Source organism: Camelina sativa, chromosome 15 (assembly GCF_030686135.1).
Source record: "Camelina sativa cultivar CO46 ecotype springtype chromosome 15, ASM3068613v1".
Lineage (NCBI taxonomy): Eukaryota > Viridiplantae > Streptophyta > Magnoliopsida > Brassicales > Brassicaceae > Camelina > Camelina sativa.
This window is the reverse complement of record NC_141894.1, coordinates 4,455,163-4,477,917: the sequence shown is the minus strand read 5'-3', so window position 1 is coordinate 4,477,917 and position 22,755 is coordinate 4,455,163. Positions and strand designations below refer to the sequence as shown.

At 31.9% G+C, this 22,755-nt stretch overlaps 2 protein-coding genes and 3 pseudogenes across 7 annotated transcripts; 4 read left to right on the top strand and 1 right to left on the bottom strand.

The window, feature by feature from the left end:
• The first annotated feature begins 1,826 nt into the window (after positions 1-1,826).
• On the top strand, positions 1,827-4,481 carry LOC109129295 (RING-H2 finger protein ATL72). Of its 3 annotated transcripts, XM_087487713.1 has the most exons (3): positions 1,827-2,660; positions 3,239-3,420; positions 4,362-4,481. In XM_087487713.1, the coding sequence occupies exons 1-2, from the start codon at positions 2,133-2,135 to the stop codon at positions 3,395-3,397; spliced, it is 687 nt and encodes a 228-aa protein (XP_087343839.1). In that variant the 5' UTR covers positions 1,827-2,132; the 3' UTR covers positions 3,398-3,420; positions 4,362-4,481. The 3 variants fall into 3 exon arrangements, with proteins under 3 accessions (XP_087343839.1, XP_087343840.1, XP_087343841.1); XM_087487714.1 differs by lacking the exon at positions 4,362-4,481 and having other exon boundaries at positions 3,239-3,574; XM_087487715.1 differs by lacking the exon at positions 4,362-4,481 and having other exon boundaries at positions 1,867-2,660; positions 3,243-3,482.
• Positions 4,133-6,203, top strand: LOC104745279 (putative mannan endo-1,4-beta-mannosidase 4; annotated as a pseudogene). The gene is made up of 4 exons (XR_015581823.1): positions 4,133-4,593; positions 4,675-4,869; positions 4,993-5,327; positions 5,739-6,203. The product of XR_015581823.1 is annotated as a putative mannan endo-1,4-beta-mannosidase 4 (transcript).
• Positions 6,204-14,481: 8,278 nt separating this feature from the next.
• LOC104745277 (mannan endo-1,4-beta-mannosidase 3-like) lies at positions 14,482-16,537 on the top strand (annotated as a pseudogene). Its single transcript, XR_015581821.1, has 4 exons — positions 14,482-14,919; positions 15,213-15,407; positions 15,521-15,855; positions 16,052-16,537. The product of XR_015581821.1 is annotated as a mannan endo-1,4-beta-mannosidase 3-like (transcript).
• On the bottom strand, positions 16,512-18,078 carry LOC104745278 (uncharacterized; annotated as a pseudogene). Its single transcript, XR_015581822.1, has 3 exons — positions 17,943-18,078; positions 17,690-17,794; positions 16,512-17,612 (listed from the first exon to the last, which is right to left on the bottom strand). The product of XR_015581822.1 is annotated as an uncharacterized LOC104745278 (transcript).
• Positions 18,079-21,107: 3,029 nt separating this feature from the next.
• LOC104745276 (methylesterase 17) lies at positions 21,108-22,751 on the top strand. The gene is made up of 4 exons (XM_010466476.3): positions 21,108-21,680; positions 21,769-21,909; positions 21,983-22,117; positions 22,311-22,751. The coding sequence occupies exons 1-4, from the start codon at positions 21,417-21,419 to the stop codon at positions 22,608-22,610; spliced, it is 840 nt and encodes a 279-aa protein (XP_010464778.1). The 5' UTR covers positions 21,108-21,416; the 3' UTR covers positions 22,611-22,751.
• Positions 22,752-22,755: the final 4 nt, after the last annotated feature.

The window sequence follows — 22,755 nt, the reverse complement described above, 5'->3', positions numbered from 1 at the left end:
TTGCTTATACGAAATTATCAATAGAACTATAGAAGAATCTTACTAACACAGTTTTAATTGCACTAGTTAATGCTGCAAGTCTGACGTCAAAACAAAAATACAAAGCTACAAGTCTCTACACTATACAGTCTACACAAGTAATGATGACTAGTATACGAATGAGTAGGTAATCAATTTCCTCTTTCAAAGTTTCAACTACTATCAATTTCATTGTATGTATAATATAATAAAAATGGATATCCTAGAATAATAATTAAAACAGTCTCCCATCTCAAACGACCACCTACTATATTTTATATTGATAAGAATATGTGCTAGTATCACACACTTTTGTAGGTGGACATATATACTTCAGTAATTTATATCATTAATTCATTTCAAACTCTTTAGCTTATATCATTGTTGTATGTATCTAGTATGATGTATGAAATGGTCACCGACTAAATTCAAATAATAATTATATAGTTTTTCAAACTACTCGAATTACATAGATTGATGTTATAAATTTGACATTTAAAATAGAGTAGCTTATCTGTACATATACGAATTAAATACGAGTACCTTAAATTTTTCTGAATACGCGAGAGTGAGACCTGTAACAGCTAACCAAAGCATTTGAATCTGGTATATAGACATAGTAAATACACACAATAGACTCGTGTATGGGGGTTGATATATATGGATCTCACACGTTGGAGTGTTGTTATCAACTAATGGAACTATTGCAGCTAAAGAGAGACAAGTGTTGTGACCTTTGCGTGAACTCGTAATTCTATTTAATTTCATCATTTGTATTTCTTCATTAATTAATATAGTGTGTTTGTTGTATTGGACTTCTTCTTATACTTGTGGACCCGTAAGTGACACATGAATTTCGTATGGACCATTCAATTCGTAAACCAACCACATACATACACACAAATGTTCATCTTCGAATTTTTACATAACCATTATATGATGAAATATGCAATGACCAAACTAATGGAATGGAAAATCTACTGACCTTGACTAACTACACAAAACCAAATAGGTTACTAACGCTGTGTGTCTACCCCATAAGAAAACCAAAACCATGGAATAAATCTATGATAAGTTAATTATATTCGTCATGATTAGTTGGGAATATGATACCCCAACTATACAGTTTTATATAATCCTTTTTTTTTGTGTGCAAAATACAGTTTTATATAATCCAATATTGCTTTTCTACATCCAATCTCATTTGTCGGTTTTTTCTTATTTGAGAATTAATTCCTTTTAGCTTGATTCCAAAGTTCTTAAAACCACTAGTATTAATGAGTTTGCTAGTTGTCAATTATGATATAACTACTAAACTAATCGTTTTCTTATTTGTCTTCTTCTCTTTGCTCTATCTTTTCAGTATTTATCCAAATTAATAATACACACAGACACAACAAAGAATATCATCCCACAAAGGATATACAATTACGGTATATATAAGATATATAGTGGTTCAATACATGCTCTAATTTGTATAGCAGAAATTGGAAAACAAGATTCATACTAATCTAGGGATCTTATACAAGCGCATGTTTTTCAAAATGACCATGATATCAACATATGATTTTATATTTGGATTTTGCTTCTATTAACATGTAAACCACTGATTCTCGATAGGACGACAAGAAAAATTACATTGGTTAGTGGAGTGAATAAAAATTGACCTTAATGAATACAAACAAAATTAATAGTGACCATTCACTTGCTACATATATAAATAATACTAACAAATTATAGAGTTAAAAAAAAAAAACAAATAATTTTTAGGACCAACCACATCATCATCTCTCTGAAGAGAGTCGCCCATAAATCTATTTATGACTTCTTTTATCACAACTTGACATAAATATTTTTGCCTCCCCTCATCTTTACAAGTCACGAGGAAGAAACAAATCAGAAAGATTTGATTTCAGATCGAACAAAATTATTATCAAAGCTTCAAGACGAAATAAAGAGAGTGAAGAGAAAACTCGGTGTGGATTCTTGAGAACATGAGGGATATTAAATCCCACTTCTCCATCTCGTTCGTCATCCGATTTATGTAACAACACGAGTCTTGAAGGTGAAGTAATCAAGTTTTCTCTCCTCTGTTTCTCGAGCGTACCTCAAAGATGGGTCGGTTGCTACTTGAGCCGCAAGCAAACGCACCCGCCGATGCAACCTCTAAAACCAGAGGAGGGTTGAACGACGCCTACTTCGACACTAACATGGTCATCATTTTAGCTGCTTTACTCTGCGCTTTGATCTGTGCTCTAAGCCTCAACTCTGCCTTGCGATGTGTGCTACGCATCACTCGGAGACTCACTTCAGATGATCAAGTCGCAAACGCTTCAAACGCAAACGCAAATTCTGGACGTTTAGTAGCTACAACGGGGATCAAGAAACGGGCGCTAGAGCAAATCCCTGTTGGATTGTACGGATCAGGGAACATTGACATGAAAGCTACGGAGTGTTTGATATGTCTAGGAGATTTCGTGGATGGAGAGAAAGTTAGGGTTTTGCCTAAATGTAACCATGGCTTCCACGTGAGGTGCATAGATACTTGGCTGGTCTCGCGTTCCTCTTGCCCTACTTGCAGACAATCGCTACTCGTTGAGCAACCGTCGCCGATGGCTGTTTCCCGCCGGGACGAGGACGTGGTATAGTTTCCATCACATAATTAAGGACATGCATGATTGGTGATTTTTCTTAACTATGCTCTCTCAAGTGGGCTTGGTTTTTTTGTTGGTTGGTTACATAATTGTTATTTGTGTGTGCAAACTAATGTGATTAATTTACACATATTCTTGTGCTGGTGAATTTAGTGTGATGGGTTTTCTTGAAATCAAGCAAGTCTTTACTGATTTTTTTTATGTTTTCTGCCCAAAAAATAAAAAAGATTGTTGTAATGAAAAGATTAGGAGTTTTAATAAAAAAAAGGTTATTACCGACAACGGATAATGGATTTAATTAACCGGATATGGTCTTCGTTCCGAGATGTCGTTTGTGGATCTTAAATTTTTTTTTTTTGGTGAAAATGATATTATAATTATATGATGTATGATAAAATGATCATTTATTTAGAAATGGTAGCCCAACCAACAATTATCACTTAGAAAACAGAAGATATACGGAACAACTAGGATCCAATGATTTCTTTAAAAAAATTTATGACAACAAATTTTTTTATATTTTTTACTGTTTATTATTTTGATTGTGAATTTTTTTAATTTTTAAGACAGTATTTCGAAATATAAATGGGAACGAGCGAACGATTAATTCAATGGCTCTTCTCGTGTTTGCATTCAGTCAGTGGGAACTTCCACAACCACTTAATCAACGCCCTACGGACTGCTTCACACTCTCTCTACTTGGCAGTGGCAATATATGGGCCTAATTGGGTCTCCCAGCTTTTATTAAGTAACGTTCTCGTAGTGACCCATATATATCAAATTTTAATTACAGCTAGAAATATTTTATTATTTTAGGATTTTAAGAATAAATTCATATGAATAGCTGATAAATTTTGATAGATGAAATAGTTTTTACACAAGGATTAAATGATTAAAATTTCAGAATTTTATGTAAATTTTGGAATGCTAACCGAATATGGGTTATAGTTTGATGTCCCCCTAATATTTTTATATAATGTATTATAGGAAATGGGTATTTAAACTATGCGAGAAAATCCTAAACTAATTGAAATATCAAATAAAACTCCAAAACTACTATTATTATTTTATAAAAAAAAATCATTAAAATGAGCATAACTGGAATGAACTGCCACTGAAAATTGAAAATTCATGTCATAATTTTTTTTTTTTAAAAGATGTTTTACCTACTTTGCTGACTGATATCAATGAGAAGAGAATAAAGAAAGTGATTATAGCTTACTATTTTAAAATTGTTACGTCAATACTTATTAGGAAGATAATCACAATCAGTATGTTGACTATGAAAGTTAGTAATAACTTACTATTTTAAAATTAAAGATAAGGTAAGAAATCATAATAATAATAATAATAACAAAAATGATTGTTACTATTTTTGATAAACATACGTAAGAATTATTGTTTATCGATGATTTCTTATGTATTACAGATGTCACGTGTATAATTTTGTTATGTAATCCACGGAATTAGTGAATGTTCATGCATTGTAGTTGTAAGAAAGAACTTATACTCTCTATATATAACTGCGTATACTAGTCATGAAGACAATAGAGCACAAAAACAAAAATAAAGTAGAAAAAACAATATGAAGTATTTGTGTTATATAGTGTTTTTAGCGATTGTGATCGCACAAAACTATAATGATCGTCTAGGAGTGGAAGCTGTGCCTAATGATGGGTTCGTTACTAGGAACGGCCTCCAATTTATTCTCAACGGGAAACCATTTTACGCCAATGGGTTCAATGCCTACTGGCTCACGTACGAAGCCACCGATCCGACTGCAAGATATAAGATCACAAATGCGTTTCAAGACGCGATTAGTCACGGTTTGACCATCGCCCGCACCTGGGGGTTCCACGACGGCGCCATTTACCGCGCTCTCCAAACTTCCCCTGGTATATACGATGAACAAACGTTTCAGGTTAGTGTGAAGCCTTTTTTAACCTACATATTTGTTAGTCTTTTGTTAATTAAATAGTTTTTTTGTTTTCATTGTTGAAAGGGTTTGGATTTTGTGATAGCCGAAGCAAAAAGACTCGGTATAAAAATGATAATGCCCCTTGTCAATAACTGGAGTGACTACGGAGGGAGGAAACAATACGTGGCTTGGGCTCAAAGTAGAGGCGAGAAGGTATCTTCAGACGACGATTTCTACACAAACTCACTTACTAAACAGTTCTACATGAACCACGTCAAGGTAAAAAATACAAATTAACCAAACTTTAATCTCTTCAGATTCGCAACAAAATATTTTTTACACCATATATAATTTATAATAATAACCTATGATATATATATCTTTATCTCTCTTTTTGTGTAGACTATGATGAACAGAGTGAATACATTTACTAAAGTTGCATACAAAGATGAACCAGCCATTATGGCTTGGCAGCTTATGAACGAGCCACAATGCAAATCAGATCCAAGTGGAAAAACCCTTACGGCTTGGATTAGTGAAATGGCTCCTTATGTAAAATCACTTGATCCAAACCATCTCCTCTCCACTGGTCATGAAGGTTTCTATGGTGACTCATCTCCTCAAAGAAAGACTTTTCTAAATCCGCCTGCAGCCAACATAGTTGGAGCTGATTTCATAGCTAATCATAATATCGATGCCATTGATTTCGCATCGGCTCACTGTGCCGCTGACTTATGGTACGCAACAGTGCCCATACTAAGTTTTATACTGTACATTTATTTAGACAAAACAATCTTTCAGAAATTATATTATTCATGCTCTTTGTTTTTTTTTGTTCTTGTTTAACAAATCAACCTAGATTTTTTTTTTTTTGCTTTTATATCCATTCATGCATGCAACAATTCGGATTTTTCCCGTTTTTCTTTTGAAAAATTACAATTTAAATGTTTTTTTTTAAATTTCCATATCACTATATATATATATATATCAGTAATTCAGTATGTAAATTTATATATATTCATCTATCCTAAGCGTACGTCAGAGCTAAAAATACTTTTTTTAACACCGGTTTTGCTATTTAAAAGAATGAAAAACATTATTAGGGTTTACAAATCGAGTACCATTTCAAGCTTTTTGGATTTGCGCAGGTTTCAAAAGTTGGATCAGAAGTCTCGATTGGATTTCTCACGGAAATGGCTCCAAGGCCACATCGACGATGCGCAGAACATTCTTAAAAAACCTTTAATTCTAGCAGAATTCGGGGTAGGAACGGACACACCAAGCTACACTCTGGCTAATAGAGACGCCGTGTTCACCGCAACGTATAACATCTTTTACTTGTCTGCGCGAAAAGGCGGTTCGGGCGCGGGAGCATTGTTTTGGGACCTTATTAGCGACGGCATGAGCAACGATCCGTCAGCCATTTTACTTCGTGACAATTCGTCGACGGTTAAGATTATAAGTGAGGCGTCAAAAAGATTGGGTTCGATTGGTGGGAAATAAAGTTAAGTCGCAAAATCTAAAGCTAATAATTGTATTCAGGGTCTTCAATTTGTGTAATACTTGATCGAATTTATAAATTCGCATTAAAATATTAAAAGTTCAGTTACATATACCGATGTATAACTTTTATAATATATAACGAATAGTATAATATAAGATATATTTAATGTTTATGCTAGAGCCGTGCCTACTGCCTACTCACAGCAAATAGGTTGTATTGTAATTCTGTTGTAACTGTTCTATGGCATCAAAATATCTTGGCACGGTTCTGTCTAAGCATCTATTGTAATTAGTGATGTTAAAATGGGACTACCTTGTCTATTTAGACTCTACCCATTTAAATCATGCCCGTTTTGGATCAGTTTATATATTGCCTGTTTAGACCATTTATCCGTCTGTCCATTTATTTGGCCTGTTTAGATGCAATTTTTTTTGCTTTTTTTTTTTATAAAAAAAAAACTAAAGATTGTATAACGCGTATATTTAACATTAATTATATATGAATAAAAGTAAAATAGAGATTAGAAATAATCAAAATATTTTAAAATAACATAAGTTCACTAAACAAACATAAGGTAACAGAGAACCATAAAATACAATTTCCTCACTAATCATGTTATGATAATCTCATAGTTTTCAATTTCCAAATATAAAAATAATAAAAGTACTACTACATAGATAAATCTCCTGATCATAAGGTAACAGAGAACCATAAACAACAGAAGCAACATATATTGAATGCATGATAGAATCTCCTGATCTAGAACATTCTGCTCCGGAGTTCGGAAGAGAGTGACAAAGTGAGGAACGTCAACGTTTTAGCATTTTTAGGTTTTAACTTCGACTAATTTTGAGAAATAAATGGGCTACCCGTTTAATTTTGGGCATATCCGTTACGCCCGCAGATCTAAAAGAATGCACCCGCTTAAGTTTTTTGTTTTTGTAGTGTTATTAAACGGGCCACAAACTTAAATTTTAAAACTGATCCGTTTAGGCCTGCGGGCATCCTGCCTGTTTAAACATCACTAATTATAACTCTTTCAATAAGATAATGGGTGTGATTGGTAACCAAAAACAAAGCGGTACAAGTGTACAACTTTGATTTTTTACCAATCATAAAAACTTTACTAAAAACTTTATTCTCAGCTTTTTTGTACCGCTTTCATGTACAACTCTTTTTTATAACTTTGCATTATTCCGTAAAAGCTTACAGCTTTGGATACGTTACCAATCAGACTAAATACATAGAAGAAGATGGTGCAATATATATATGCTTAATCAGCTCTGCAATAGTTTTTGATTATAAGATTAAGTCAGATATTACTTAACAAAGTACTTCTGCAAAACGACGACACTTGGCAGTAGCGTTCTCGTAGTGGAGCAGGTTAGGTTATAGCTTCACGTTTATAACTTTCATAAACGGAAAACTCATTTTTCATTTTTTGTTATTGTTGACGTATAAATAAACAATCCAGTTTCTTTAACAAAAAAAAAAAAAACAATCCTGTTCATAAAAAATTAAGACTAAAAAGTATAACCACTCCTTTTTTTTTTTTTTTTTATGGAGCGTTTTTGTGTTTTTACTTTTTCGTTTTGCTTTTCTTATTTTTGATTGAAAATAATAAATATAGTTCTACGTTTGCACTTACCGTTTGTGCCTAGTTTTAGAAACATCGTTTACTGTTGTCTTAACACTTGACTTTAGCAGTTTCTTTTTTTCTTTTTTTCTTTTTTTGAGAAATATTTGGTAAGTCAGCGTCGTACATATATAAGTACTAGTATTACTACCCGTACTACCTACGGGAAAGAAAATGATTCACTTAATTGATGTTATAAATCTGTATTGCTTTGTGAATTTGACCTAAAAATAAAAGAAAAATCTGTATTACATATGACACACGATAAGAATCACCCCAGACAAATATTAGCGAGTAAATTTTTGAAGCTTTATAAAACTTAGCTTAACACAAAATTTCAAAAAACCAACATATGCAAAATGCTAAGATTTTTTTTTTTTTGGTTGCTTTTAACAGAAAAGGAAAGCAATATAGAGAGCAAAACTGAGAAATGGTCAGTTCACTTAAAAATCATTTTCAACACAATCTGATACTAACTGTAGAGAAGAATATCAGTCTCACGTTAGAAGCTTCTCTCTTGTAGGAGAAAGAGAAGTTGACGAAATGTTTTGGATGAAAGAAAATACAAAGAAAACAGAGAGACATACCGATGGAAACAAATGAGAACTGTAAGGACAATCCAACGCTGATTTGACATGGTTCTGCTTCCAGACTTATTTAGAAGGAAATATGTGTAATATCTCAAGTGACATAACTGGAGACTTGATTTTTGAATATAAACCTACAAATCCACATGTATATTCATAATTTTGAACACAAAAACTATTGTGGAATAGTTTAATTTGCCGATAAAACCTATTTCACACATCAATAAGATTTTTCCTTTTTCTCCTCTCTCTTCTCTGCACGGTCATTTGTAAAAGAAATTGATTTTTGTAAACAAAATAAAAAGATTTCTGATATAACTTAATTTTATTGGACAAGTGACTTGTGCTTTATAGGATAAAGGATATTAAAAAAAAATGAGGAGAAGAAAGTGGAGATCGTGGAACAATTTTATTTGTTGATCAAACCTATTCCACACATCAGTAATATTTTTTTCTTTTTTTCCTCTCTCTTCTCGGCACGATCATTCGTAAAAAAAATTGATTTTTAAAAACAAAATAAAAAGATTTCTCATATGGGTTAATCTTATTGGACAGGTGACTTGTGCTTTATAGGATAAAGGATATTAAAAAATGATGAGAAGAAAGTAGAGATCGTGGAACATTTTTATTTGCCGATCAAACCTATTTTACACATCAGTAAGATTTTTCTTTTTTTCCTCTCTCTTCTCTGCATGATCATTTGTAAAAAAAATTGATTTTCAAGATAAAATAAAAAAATTTCTCATGTGGCTTAATCTTATTTGACATGTGACTTGTGTTTTATAGGATAAATGATATTAAAAAAATGATGAGAAGAAAGTAGAGAACGTGGAACAGTTTAATTTGCCGATAAAACCTATTTCAAACATCATGAAGATTTTTCCTTTTTTTTTTCTCACTCTTCTCTACACGATCATTTGTAAAAAAAAAAATTGATTTTCAAAAACAAAATAAATTTTTTTTATAATATGGCTTTATCATATTGGACATGTGACTTGTGCATTATAGGATAAAAAAATATTAAAAAAATGATAAGAAGAAAGTGGAGATCGTGGAACAGTTTAATTTGCTGATAAAACTTATTTCACACATCAGTAAGATTTTTCCTATTTTTTTCTCTCTTCTCTGCACGAACATTTGCAAAAAAAATTGATTTTTAAAAACAAAATAAAAAAATTTCTGATATGGCTTAATCTTATTGGACATTTGACTTGTGCTTTATAGGATAAAGGATATTAAAAAAATGATGAGAAGAAAGTGGAGATTGTGGAACAGTTTAATTTGCCGATAAAACCTATTTCACACATCAGTAAGATTTTTATTTTTTTTCCACTTTCTTCTCTGCACGATCATTTGTAAAAAAAAATTGATTTTTAAAACAAAATAAATTTTTTTGATATGGCTTAATCTTATTAGACAGGTGACTTGTGCTTTATAGGATAAAGGATATTAAAAAAATGATGAGAAGAAAGTGGAGGTTGTGAAACAGTTTAATTTGCCGATAAAACCTATTTCACACATTAGTAACATTTTTTTTTCCTCTCTCTTCTCTGCATGATCATTTGTAAAAAATATTGATTTTTTCAAAACAAAATAAAAAGATTTATGATATAGCTTAATCTTATTGGACAAGTGACTTGTGATTTATAGGATAAAGGATATTAAAAAAAATGATGAGAAGAAAGTGGAGATCATAGAACAGTTTTATTTGCCGATAAAACCTATTTCACACATGAGTAAGATTTTTTTTTTTCCTCTCTCTTCTCTGCACGATCGTTTGTAAAAAAAATTGATTTTTTAATACAAAATAAAATAATTTCTGATATGGCTTAATCTTATTGGACATATAACTTGTGTTTGATAGGATAAAGGATATTAAAAAAATGATGAGAAGAAAGTAGAGATCTTGGAACAGTTTAATTTGTCGATAAAACCTATTTCACACATCAATAAGATTTTTCCTTTTATTTCTCTCTCTGCACGATCATTTGAAAAAAAAAATTGATTTAAAAAAAAAAAAAAAATCCTAATATGGCTTAAACTTATTGGACATGTGACTTGTGCTTTATAGGATAAACGATATTAAAAAAAATGATGAGAAGAAAGTGGAGATTGTGAAACAGTTTAATTTGCCGATAAAACCTATTTCACACATGAGTAAGATTTTTCTTTTTTTTCCTCTCTCTTCTCTGCACGATCATTTGTAAAAAAAATTGATTTTTAGAAACAAAATAAAATAATTTCTGATATGGCTTAATCTTATTTGACAGATGACTTGTGTTTTATAGGATAAAGGATATTAAAAAAATGATGAGAAAAAAGTAGAGATCGTGGAACAATTTAATTTGCCGATAAAACCAATTTCACACATAAGTACGATTTTTCCCTTTGTTCCTCTCTCTTCTCTGCACGATCATTTGTAAAAAAAATTGATTTATAAAAACAAAATAAAAAAATTCAGATATAGCTTAAACTTATTGGACATGTGACTTGTGTTTTATAGGATAAAGGATATTAAAAAAAATGATGAGATGAAAGTAGAGACCGTGGAAAAGTTTAATTTGCCGATAAAACATATTTCACACATCAGTAAGATTTTTCTTTTTTTTCCTCTATCTTCTTTGCACGATCATTTGTAAACAAAATAAAAAATTTCTGATATGGCTTAATATTATTGGAAATGTAACTTATGCTTTATAGGATAAAAGATATTAAAAAAATGATAAGAAGAAAGTGGAGATCGTGGAACAGTTTTATTTGCTGATAAAACCTATTTCACACATCAGTAAGATATTTAATTTTTTTTCCTCTCTCTTCTCTGCACGATCATTTGTAAAAAAATTGATTTTTAAAAACAAATTAAAAATATTTCTGATATGGCTTAATCATATTGGACAGGTGACTTGTGCTTTATAGGATAAAGGATATTAAAAAAAGATGATGAGAAGAAATTGGAGATCGTGGAACAGTTTTATTTGCCGTTAAAACCTATTTTACACATCAGTAAGATTTTTCCTTTTTCTCCCCCTCTTCTCTGCATTATCATTTGTAAAAAAAATTGATTTTTTAAAAAACAAAATAAAAAAATATTTTGATATGGCTTAATCTTATTGGACATGTGACTTGTGTTTTATAGGATAAAGGATATTAAAAAAAATTATAAGAAGAAAGTGGAGATCGTGGAACAGTTTAGTTTGCCGATAAAACTTATTTCACACATCAGTAAGATTTTTCCTATTTTTTTCTCTCTTCTCTGCACGATCATTTGTAAAAATAATTGATTTTTAAAAATAAAATAATTTTTTTTTTCATATGGCTTAATCTTATTGGACATGTGACTTGTGCTTTATAGGATAAAGGATATTTAAAAAATGATGAGAAGAAAGTGGAGGTTGTGAAACAGTTTAATTTGCCGATCAGTAAGATTTTTCGCACATCAGTAAGATCAGTAAAAATGATGAAAACATATTTCGCACATCAGTAAGATTTTTCCTTTTTTTCTCTCTTCTCTGCACGATCATTTGTAAAAAAAATTGATTTTTAAAAATAATATAAAAAATTTCTGATATGGCTTAACTTATTGGACATGTGACTTGTGTTTTATAGGATAAAGGATATTATAAAAAATGATGAGAAGAAAGTAGAGATCGTGGAACAGTTTAATTTGCCGTCAAAACCTATTTCATACATTAGTAAGATGTTTCCTTTTTTTCCTTTTTCTTCTCTGCACGATCATTTGTAAAAAAAAAATGATTTTTAAAACAAAATATTTTTATTTTGATATGACTTAATCTTTTTGGACATGTGACTTATGCTTTATAGGATTAAGGATATTAAAAAATGATAAAAAGAAAGTGGAGATCGTGGAACAGTTTTATTTGCCGATAAAACCAATTTCACACATCAGTAAGATTTTTCCTTTTTTCCTCTCTCTTCTCTGCACGATCATTTGTAAAAAAAATTGATTTTTAAAAACAAAATAAAATGATTTCGGATATGGCTTAATCTTATTAGACAGGTGACTTGTGCCTTATAAGATAAAGGATATTAAAAAATATGATGAGAAGAAAGTGAAGATCATGGAACAGTTTTATTTGCCGATAAAACTTATTTTACACATTAGTAAGATTTTCCTTTTTCCTCTCTCTTCTCTGGATGATCATTTGTACAAATAATTAATTTTTAAAAACAAAATAAAAAAATTTATGATATGGCTTAATCTTATTGGACATGTGACTTGTGTTTTATATGATAAAGGATATCAAAAAAATGATGAGAAGAAAGTAGAGATCGTGGAACAGTTTAATTTGTCGAAAAAACATATTTCACACATCTGTAAGATTTTTTCTTTTTTTTCCTTTCCCTTCTCTGCACGATCATTTGTAAAAAAATGATTTTTTAAAACAAAATAAAAATATTTCTGATATGGCTTAATCTTATTGGACAAGTGACTTGTGCTTTATAGGATAAAGGATATTAAAAAAATAATGAGAAGAACGTGGAGATCGTGGAACAGTTTAATTTGCCGATAAAACATATTTCACACATGAGTAAGATTTTTCTTTTTTTCCTCTCTCTTCTCTGCACGATCATTTGTAAAAAAAAATTGATTTTTAAAAACAATATAAAAAGATTTCTGATATGTTTAATCTTATTGGACAGGTGACTTGTGCTTTATAGGATAAAAGATATTTAAAGAAATGATGAGAAGAAAGTGGAGATCGTGGATATCGTGGAACAGTTTTAATTGCCGATAAAACCTATTTTACACATCAGTAAGATTTTTTCTTTTTTTCCTCTCTTCTCTGCACGATCATTTGTAAAAAAATTGATTTTTGAAAACAAAATAAAGAAATTTCTAATATGGCTTAATCTTATTGGACATGTGACTTGTGTTTATAGGATAAAGGATATTTTAAAAAATGATGAAAAGAAAGTAGAGATCGTGGAACAGTTTAATTTGCCGATAAAACCTATTTCACACATCAATAAGATTTTTCATTTTTTTCCTCTCTTTTCTCTGCACGATCATTTGTAAAAACATTTGATCTTTAAAAACAAAATAAAAAAATTTCTGATACGGTTTAATCTTATTGGACAGGTGACTTGTGCTTTATAGAATAAAAGATATTAAAAAAAAATGATTAGAAGAAAGTGGAGATTGTGGAATAGTTTAATTTGCCGATAAAACCTATTTCACACATAAGTAAGATTTTTCCTTTTTTTCCTCTCTCTTCTATGCACAATCATTTGTTAAAAAATTGATTTTTAAAAACAAAATAATTTTTTTTTTGATATGGCTTAATCTTATTCGAGAGGTGACTTGTGCTTTATAGGATAAAGGACATTAAAAAAATGATGAGAAGAAAGTGGAGATCGTGGAACAGTTTAATTTGCCGATAAAACCTATTTCACACATCAGTAAGATTTTTCCTTTTTGTCCTCTCTCTTCTCTGCACAATCATTTGTAAAAAAAATTGATTTTTAAAATGAAAATAAAAAGATTTCTGATATGGCTTAATCTTATTTGACAGATGATTTGTGCTTTATGGGATAAAGGATATTAAAAAAATGATGAGAAGAAAGTGGAGATTGTGGAACAGTTTAATTTGCCGATAAAACCTATTTCACACATTCCTCTCTCTTCTCTGCACGATCATTTGTAAAAAATATTGATTTTTAAAAACAAAATAAAAAATTTATGATATGGCTTAATCTTTTTGGACAGGTGACTTGTGGTTTATAAGATAAAATATATTAAAAAAATTAATGAGAAGAAAGTGGAAATCGTGGAACAGTTTAATTTACCCATAAAACATATTTCACATTTTGCACTATTATCTGATTAAGTTGTAATTTACATTTATTTTTTTGCGTATGCATCAGAGTTAAACGTTAAGAGTTAAGATACATTTGGATGTGTTTGCGTTTAAGATACCAACTGTGTTTTTTTGTTCCTCTTAATATTGGCGTTTAGCTTTGCACGTATTTATTTTCGTGTCATCCGTAATTTTTGTGTTGGCTTCACAAATAAATATTATTCCCCCATTTAGCATGTATGATTGCTTTAGATTATAAACGAAAAACTTAATTATGTTTCTGTGTTTATATATCACATTCGTGTTTGCGTGAATGTTCGTGTTTACTTTTTAAAAATTTGATAGTAACTTATAATATATATACTAACATGTAATAACTAGCACCTCGAATATATATACTAACATGTAACGTATATGAAGTATTTGTGTAAAGTAGAGAACAAGGATATGAAGTATTTGTGTTTTGTAGTGCTTTTAGCGATTGTGATCGCACAAAACTATAGCGATCTAGGAGGAGTCGAAGCTGCGTCGAGTAATGGGTTCGTGACTAGGAAAGGCGTACAGTTTATTTTCAATGGGAAACCATTTTACGCCAATGGTTTCAATGCCTACTGGCTCACGTACGAAGCTACAGATCCGACCACAAGGTTTAAGATCACTTATGCGTTTCAAAATGCGACAAGTCACGGTTTGACCATAGCCCGCACCTGGGGGTTCCGCGATGGCGCCATATACCGCGGTCTCCAAACTTCTCCTGGTTCCTACCATGAAAAGACGTTTCAGGTAAGTAGATCTCTTAATATAGAGAGATTAATTCAAAAATAGGTTATAGATTAGCTTGATTACCTCAAGCCACTATCAATCGATGTCATCAAGATTTGATAGTCAAAGAAATATAAATTTACAAAAAATTATTTTCATTGTTGAAATGAATACTGTATGTTGGTTATGCGGTTTTCTCTTGTTACTTGTTTTTAGTGTAGAAATTATTAATCAAGACTATGCTTTTCAACTAAAATATAAATATCTGTTTTAGAAAGAAAAAAAATTTGTGTTAATTTTTTCCTGGTGGAAAGGGTTTGGATTTTGTCATAGCCGAAGCAAAAAGACTCGGTATAAAAATGATAATCACCTTTGTCAATAACTATTCTGATTTCGGAGGGAGGAAACAATACGTTGGTTGGGCTAAGAGTAAAGGTCAAAACGTATCTTCAGATGACGATTTCTACACAAACCCTCTTGTTAAACAGTACTACAAAAACCACGTCAAGGTACAAAATACTATGAACTCAACTTTATATAACTTCTTTAATCTTACTGAATATTTTAGACCCTGAATCATATAACCTATGATCTCTTTGATTTTTTTTCTCTGTCGTTGTAGACTATGGTGAACAGAGTGAATACATTTACCAAAGTTGCGTACAAAGATGAACCAACCATTATGGGTTGGGAGCTTATTAACGAGCCACAATGCAGAGCAGATCCAAATGGGAAAACCCTTATGGCTTGGATTGAGGAAATGGCTCCTTATGTGAAATCAGTTGATTCAAATCATCTCCTCTCTACTGGTCTTGAAGGCTTCTATGGTGACTCATCTCCTCAAAGAAAGAAAACTCTGAATCCGGTTGCAGCCAACGTTCTTGGAACTGATTTCATCGCTAATCACAATGTCGATGCCATTGATTTTGCATCGATTCACTCTTACCCTGACTTATGGTAAGTTAGAAATTACTTGTACTACCATATAATCAAGATTTAGTCTCTAGGGTTTATTATGATTCATCTTTTTAGTACCATAAATCTAGCTAAAAACCATTTCTTTAACATCAAATTCTATTATATGAAAAAAAAAACGTTTTTTTTTTTAATGGTTTACAAGTTCATTACCATTCCAAACCTTTTGATTTTTCAGGTTTCCAAACTTGGATGAGAAATCTCGAATGGACTTCTTGAGAAATTGGCTCGAAGCACACATCGAAGATGCGCAGAACATTCTTAAGAAACCTCTAATCATAGGAGAATTCGGGAAACCAAATATCACACCAGGCTACACACAGGACCAGAGAGACGCCGTGTTCAAGGCAACGTATGACATTGTCTACGCGTCTGCTCAAAAAGGCGGTGCAGGCACGGGAGCATGGTTTTGGCACCTTATTAGCGACGGCATGGACAACTTCAGTGATTCGCTCGCTATTGTACTTAGTGACAACTCGTCGACGGCTAATATTATAAGTGAGGAGTCACGAAAGTTGCGTTTGATTTCTGGCAAAGGAAAGTTAAGTCGCAAAATCATAAACTAAAGTTTAAAATAGGTTCTTTCTGTAATAGTTTATCCCTATTAAGATGAGACAATTACGGTATTAAAATATTAATGATATCCCAAAGTTCTGTCTCAGCATTATAAAACTCTTTCAATGCATGAAAAAACATGAAGAAGAAGATGAGATGCAACATGTGTTAAGCTCTGCTCTAGTTTTGATTTTACAAGATGAAGTTAGATATTAGTTTGCATCATCCAAAAAGCACATGATCAATTCTACAAGTTTTGGACTCTCTACAAATTTATTTTACAAGACATACCTTTGTTCTTGTCTGAAACTGATCTTACAAGCTCTAAATATCTCTGTTCATGTAATGATCAAGTGAGAAACAGAGCTGTCTTATAGCCTCTCTTTTCTCTTCCTCTCGTTCTTTTATCACATTTCTCTGCAACTCCACTTGTTTCTCCAGCACTTCAACTCTACCCCTCAGTTCTTCCACAACATTCTTGTCGGTTCCTGATTCATTGTCTTTAAGACACACCTGGTTCAGATACTCCTCCATCTGCTCAATCTGGATATCTCTTGATCTCAACTCTGCTCTTAGGCTATCTAACAAGTCAGCAGCATTACCACTCTGCAGATTCGCTTTCTCGGTCTTGTATTCATTCAACAAATCCCACAGCTTTGAAACCTCTGCTTCTGATACACCTAAACTCTCTTTAACCACGTCGAGCTCGCTTTCTAAACTCTCAATCTTTTGACTTGAATCCGATAGCTTACTTTCTAAATCATTCACACGACTTTTCTCAGTTTCAATGTCTATGTTCCTTGCTTCTAACTCTCTCTGTGCAGTTTCAAGCTCAGCACAAAACATATCAGCAAGCAAATATGCAGAGTAGTTCTTCTCAACCTCACCGTTTCCTTTCAAGCTCTGCAACATCTCGCTGCTACTCGTTGGTGAGACCAGTTGGTTCTTAAGAGAGGCTCCTGACTTAAAGGAGCTAAGTGGAGTTGCTGCAAGGGAAGAGGCATTGTTTTTGTGGTCTGAACAAGGCATGTTAAAATCAAATTTGAGAAGGCCATTGAGAAGCTCTTGGTTCAAATCGTTGTAAGTCTCACCAAGAGACTGATATAAGCAAAGAAACTTCTCTGTTGACTCGGTTTCGTCATCTTCAATCAAGCTTAGCATGCTTTGAACATTCTGATTAATCTCTGTGGATGAATGCAAATACCAACATGTAACAAAAATAAACCAAATCATATATGAACAGAATAAATAGATCTGTTACCTGTTAATATATCTGCTATTGATGACTTAGAATGATGTGGCCACAAGGATGAGTCAACCTTCTTCTCTGATTCTGTTTCTTTTGTGGTAAAACTAATATCCATATCTAACATATGAACAGAAGAAGCTCAGCAAACCAAAAAAAGCAGAACTCAGAACAGTAGAATTACAAAACCCTAAATCAGAGACAAATCGAATGATCTCTCACCCAACCTCGAATTACCAGAGGGATAGAGAGAAGAGATTTTACTGACCTGAAACTTTGATTTTGTTGAGAGAGAGAGAGGAGAAACCCAGATTTTGTCGATTAGAGGAGAGAGCTTTACAGGGGAATAGTAGCAGTGAAGAGGATTTTGAAATTAGGGTTACGAGTAAAAGAGCGGTTCTTTTGGTTTCAAACTTTCGAAATACTGTAAAAACCTAAAAATATAAAATGGAGATGTAATGCACTTTGACTTTGGTGTTCGTGTATTTATTTATTATGGATTTTTTTTTTTTTTAGTATCTTGTAAAAGATTTCACAACCTCACATTTCCCAAAATCATTTAATTTTATTTAATCATTTCCTTTTTTTCCTTAATTGTCTCTTAAAATTACTTTTATACTTGTTCAAAATAAATAATTAAGAAAGTTTAGAATCTCATGAGTATTATTTTATTAATATAAAACAACTGTTCAATGATAATTAGAGAATCCACAATGATTGAACAGTTTATAAAAAGAAATTATATTTTAATGTTTTTTTTTTTTTTTTTGGTAAACCGTATTTTAATGTATTTTTAAAAGGAACTTTTTCAGACAAAGGGAAATGGGATTTCGTCCACTACTATCACCAAGTACGCATGGCATGTCTAGCGCACACATGCTATTGCAAAGTATCGATTCATTCTAACATGTCCAGTATTCAAAATTCGATTTATCACTTTTGATTCAGTAAGTCAAAATCGATAACTTTTGCATGGTCGAGAGTTCATGATGGGTTTCGAGTTTCGACTGATCTTACTAGACCCGTTTGATAAAATTAAAATATGAACCCCTTGGCATATATATATCATGAACTTTGGGGTGTATTATGGTCTACACCTTACCAACTATGAGACAATTTGTGAAAACATTTTATGATATTCCAAACAAAACGAACTAGTACGTAAATAAGTCACAGTTTTGGTTATAAAACTAAAAAGTAAATTATAAAAAACGTTACACAAAATAGATAAGGAAAAAAATGAATCTGATTCCCTTTGTCCACAAAGACACTGACAATTGGCGAAAAGGCTTTCCTTTCGGCACATGTCTCTCGTCTGACCATTTCATATGTCATCTCTCTCACTTATTGCATTCTTTCCTTTTCTCATAAGAAAGGAAAAGGCTAACTTTTGTTGAATGATGGTTTTTTTTTTTTTTTTTTTGGGATTATGGTTATAGCAGCAGATGTATAGGTCGGTCTAACAAATAGTATGCGATCATACAATCACTTTGCAAAAATGTGAACAGTTGATGAATGTTGAGAAATTCACAAGTTTTATTTTCTTGAATTGTCTCTAGTCTTAATTTTTCTTTTCTTTTCTTTTGGATGTTTCTCTGGTTTTTAATCACTACACGTTTTTCCGTTAGAAACTTTAATAATGGCTAGAGTGGAAAAAAAAAAGGCATGTGTAGAAGACCCTCAAAATATGGAATATTTGGCATAGTAGAAAATAACAATTAGAGTTAATCCAAATTCTTGTATATGTCATTTTCATTCACACGTTCGTTTGTCTAGCATGGACAAAGAACAACTGAAAAAATAAAGTTGAATTACAATATATGTTACAAAATAAACCGAAAAATAGGGAAATATGGGGAAAAAAGAAAAATAGTAAAAGACGCTTTCGTAACCCACTGAAAAGGAGGAAGAGATATCTTCATCTTTGTTTGTGTTGTGACACTTCTCCTTTTTTAAAAACTTTTCAATCAGTGCTTCATTATTTGCACCTATAGTTTCGTTTCTTTCATCATTCTTAATTGGTTTTAAACAAAATACACACTCTGAAGAAAAAAAACAATTGCACAAAAGTCTCAACTCTTTTCCATTTGTAATTTAAATTTAATGGTTCTACGTAACTTTAACGACACATATTTTTTCTTTAGTCAAATTAAGATTGTCTGATCCGATTCTTAGTTACACAAACGTGTAATTTACTTACGTGTTTAACTTTGCATTTACTTTCTTTCTTTTTGTAATAAAAAGGAACAGAAACGTTCAAATTCTAAACCAAATCAAACAAAGACAACCGAAGAGCTAGCTGTTATTTGCCACGATATATACACTGATCATTAAGCAGATCAGGTTTATAGAAGAGAAAATCGAAAAGCAAATTCTTACAAAAATTAGAAGAACAAAAAACTCTAGAGAACATAAATACGTACTTGAGGTTGATAAAATTACTTAATTAGTACTCGATGTGATGGTTATTAGATGTAACATCGTGCATATTTTCAATTCAAATGAAAATTATGAACGTGAAAATGGCATGTGACCAACTAACTGAGTCAATAATTTTAAACTTTTACTTCTTCTTAGAGTTACAGCTAACAAGCATTAAATTGGTCAATGAAAATTATTTATCTTTTTGCGTTAGAAAACTGACCGGAAAATAATTCGAGTACCCTACATAATTAATATAGCTATGGGATATACTAGTATAACTTAAATCAAATAACAAAACAAAATCATAGCACGGGTCTTGATAACACACGTGACATACCTTAATCTTTGTAACATTTTACAATAACGATGACTATATAGTATTTTCTTTATCACATCAAATTGAATCCAGCTATCAAATGGTTTTTCTTTATTAGTCGAGATTGATAATCATTCTATCCTCATCAGTACCTTCTGGTAATCGTATAAACGTCGAAGGTCGAACCTTTTTTTTTATGGCATGTCATTAGTCATAAATTGTTTAGAGAATAGAAACGTAATCAGTGCGGATAAAACGTAAATAGTACATACCAATTACAAGAATATAGTCAGAACACACTTATTACTCATTGACTACCCCAACTATAAGAATATGCATTATGCAATGACCCAAGTGACCAATATACAAAAGTCGGATCCACAACCAAAACGATATCTATATATACATCCCTTGACAAAAACCCTTCAAATTTCTCTCCATTTTAATTCTCGTAACATACCCTAAGTTAAAAGATTAAATTTATCAAAACACACGACTAAAGGTTGCATCAAATTCAGAATTTGCAAAAGGAAGTGTTTACATGGAAAAATAAATAAAATGGCATTGTACAAAAACCAATGTCTATCTATTACATGGTGACAAAGTTTATTCTTTTGCAAAAAAATTGATTCTTTTTGGAATATCTTTTTAACAAATTACTATTTAATTGATTTTATCTTTTGGTGCGTTACTATTTAATCGATTTACTCTATTATTTGTATATATTTTTAGATTTTTACTAAATAAAATATGTTGAACCTACACATTCTGTATATTCCTTATCAAATTTCTATTCAAGGCCTACTCGGTGGTCATTTCTTAATAGTAACAATTATTAATTATTATTATACTATACCATAAAAATTCACCCACTGGGAAAGAAGCAAAAGATATTTTTCACTATATATGAGCTTGACAATTGTGACAAGACACACACAGAGCACTCTCTAGAAGGGGAACCCCATAAAAACCTCCGGCTAAACTCCAACGTAATCCATATCGATGGCGGAGGACAATCAAGAAGAAACCCTAGAACTCAAACCGGGAAGAAAACCACCACACTTCGTGCTAATACATGGCATGAGTTTAGGATCATGGTGCTGGTACAAGATCAAGTGTCTCATGGAAGTCTCTGGTTTCGACGTCACTTGCATCGACCTTAAATCCTCCGGAATAGATTCTTCATCCGCCGACTCTCTCACTTCCTTCGACCAGTATAACCAACCACTCATAGACTTCCTCTCCTCTATCCCCGAACAAGAACAGGTAAAAACCTAACTCAGAACTCAATAGAATTGATTCTTGAATCTGAAGCAAACTCGCTCTGTTTTTTCTCTGTTCTGGTTTTTTTCAGGTGATACTTGTGGGGCACAGTGCAGGAGGACTTAGCGTGACAAGCGCGATACAGCGATTCCCTAAGAAGATCTCTGTCGCTGTCTATATTGGAGCTTCGATGCTTAAATACGGGCTCCAAACCGATGAAGATATGAAAGATGTAAAGATCCAACAAATTTCTTTAAAACCAAGTTAACTTGCGTGTGACGTTATGTTTCTTTGTCACACTACAGGGAGTTCCTGATCTATCAGAACATGGTGATGTCTACGAGCTTAACTTCGGTTTAGGAACCGAGAATCCTCCAACCAGTGCTATTATCAAACATGAGTTCCGACGAAAACTCCTTTACCACATGAGTCCTCAACAGGTTTCTCTACTGTTACTGTTACATTCCTCATATAGAAAGCTCAAAGATCCAAGATTTAATGTTTTAAATCCTAGGTGTTATGAATTATGATTAATTTGAATATGAAACGTATAAAAATAAACTATGCAATTTGTACATATCTATTTTCTTATCCAATCCAAAATTTGTTGTCCCCTTATGTTGGTGTAAAAAGGAATGTTCCTTGGCTGCATTAATGATGAGACCAGCACCGATTCTGGCGCTAACGACAGCAAAACTGGAAGAAGTAGAAGAAGAAACAAAAGGAGAAGAGGATAAGGAGCACGTGCCGCGAGTGTACATAAAGACGTTACATGACCGAGTCATGAAACCGGAGCAGCAAGAGGCGATGATAAGAAGGTGGCCACCGAGCCAAGTTTACGAATTGGACAGTGACCATTCACCTTTCTTTTCTAATCCTTTTGTTCTCTTCGGTTTACTCATCAAAGCTGCCGTTTCCGTCGGTTCTATCTAAACCAAAAATTAAGAAACTATAATAATGATCTATTTCGTGGTAGAGAGAGAGAGAGAGAGCGTTATTTTTTTTTCTGTTTAAATGTCATTATTTATTATTATTTTACATTTGATTTTTGAAATAAAAATATGTTTTCTTCAATTTA

Coding starts and splice junctions, on each gene's coding strand:
- LOC109129295 (XM_087487713.1), top strand. CDS start 2,133: ATGGGTCGGTTGCTACTTGAGCCGCAAGCAAACGCACCCGCCGATGCA. Junction 2,661..3,238: donor CCCGCCGGGACGAGGACGTG/GTATAGTTTCCA, acceptor TTAATTTTTAAG/ACAGTATTTCGAAATATAAA.
- LOC104745276 (XM_010466476.3), top strand. CDS start 21,417: ATGGCGGAGGACAATCAAGAAGAAACCCTAGAACTCAAACCGGGAAGA. Junction 21,910..21,982: donor CCGATGAAGATATGAAAGAT/GTAAAGATCCAA, acceptor GTCACACTACAG/GGAGTTCCTGATCTATCAGA. Junction 22,118..22,310: donor ACCACATGAGTCCTCAACAG/GTTTCTCTACTG, acceptor TGGTGTAAAAAG/GAATGTTCCTTGGCTGCATT.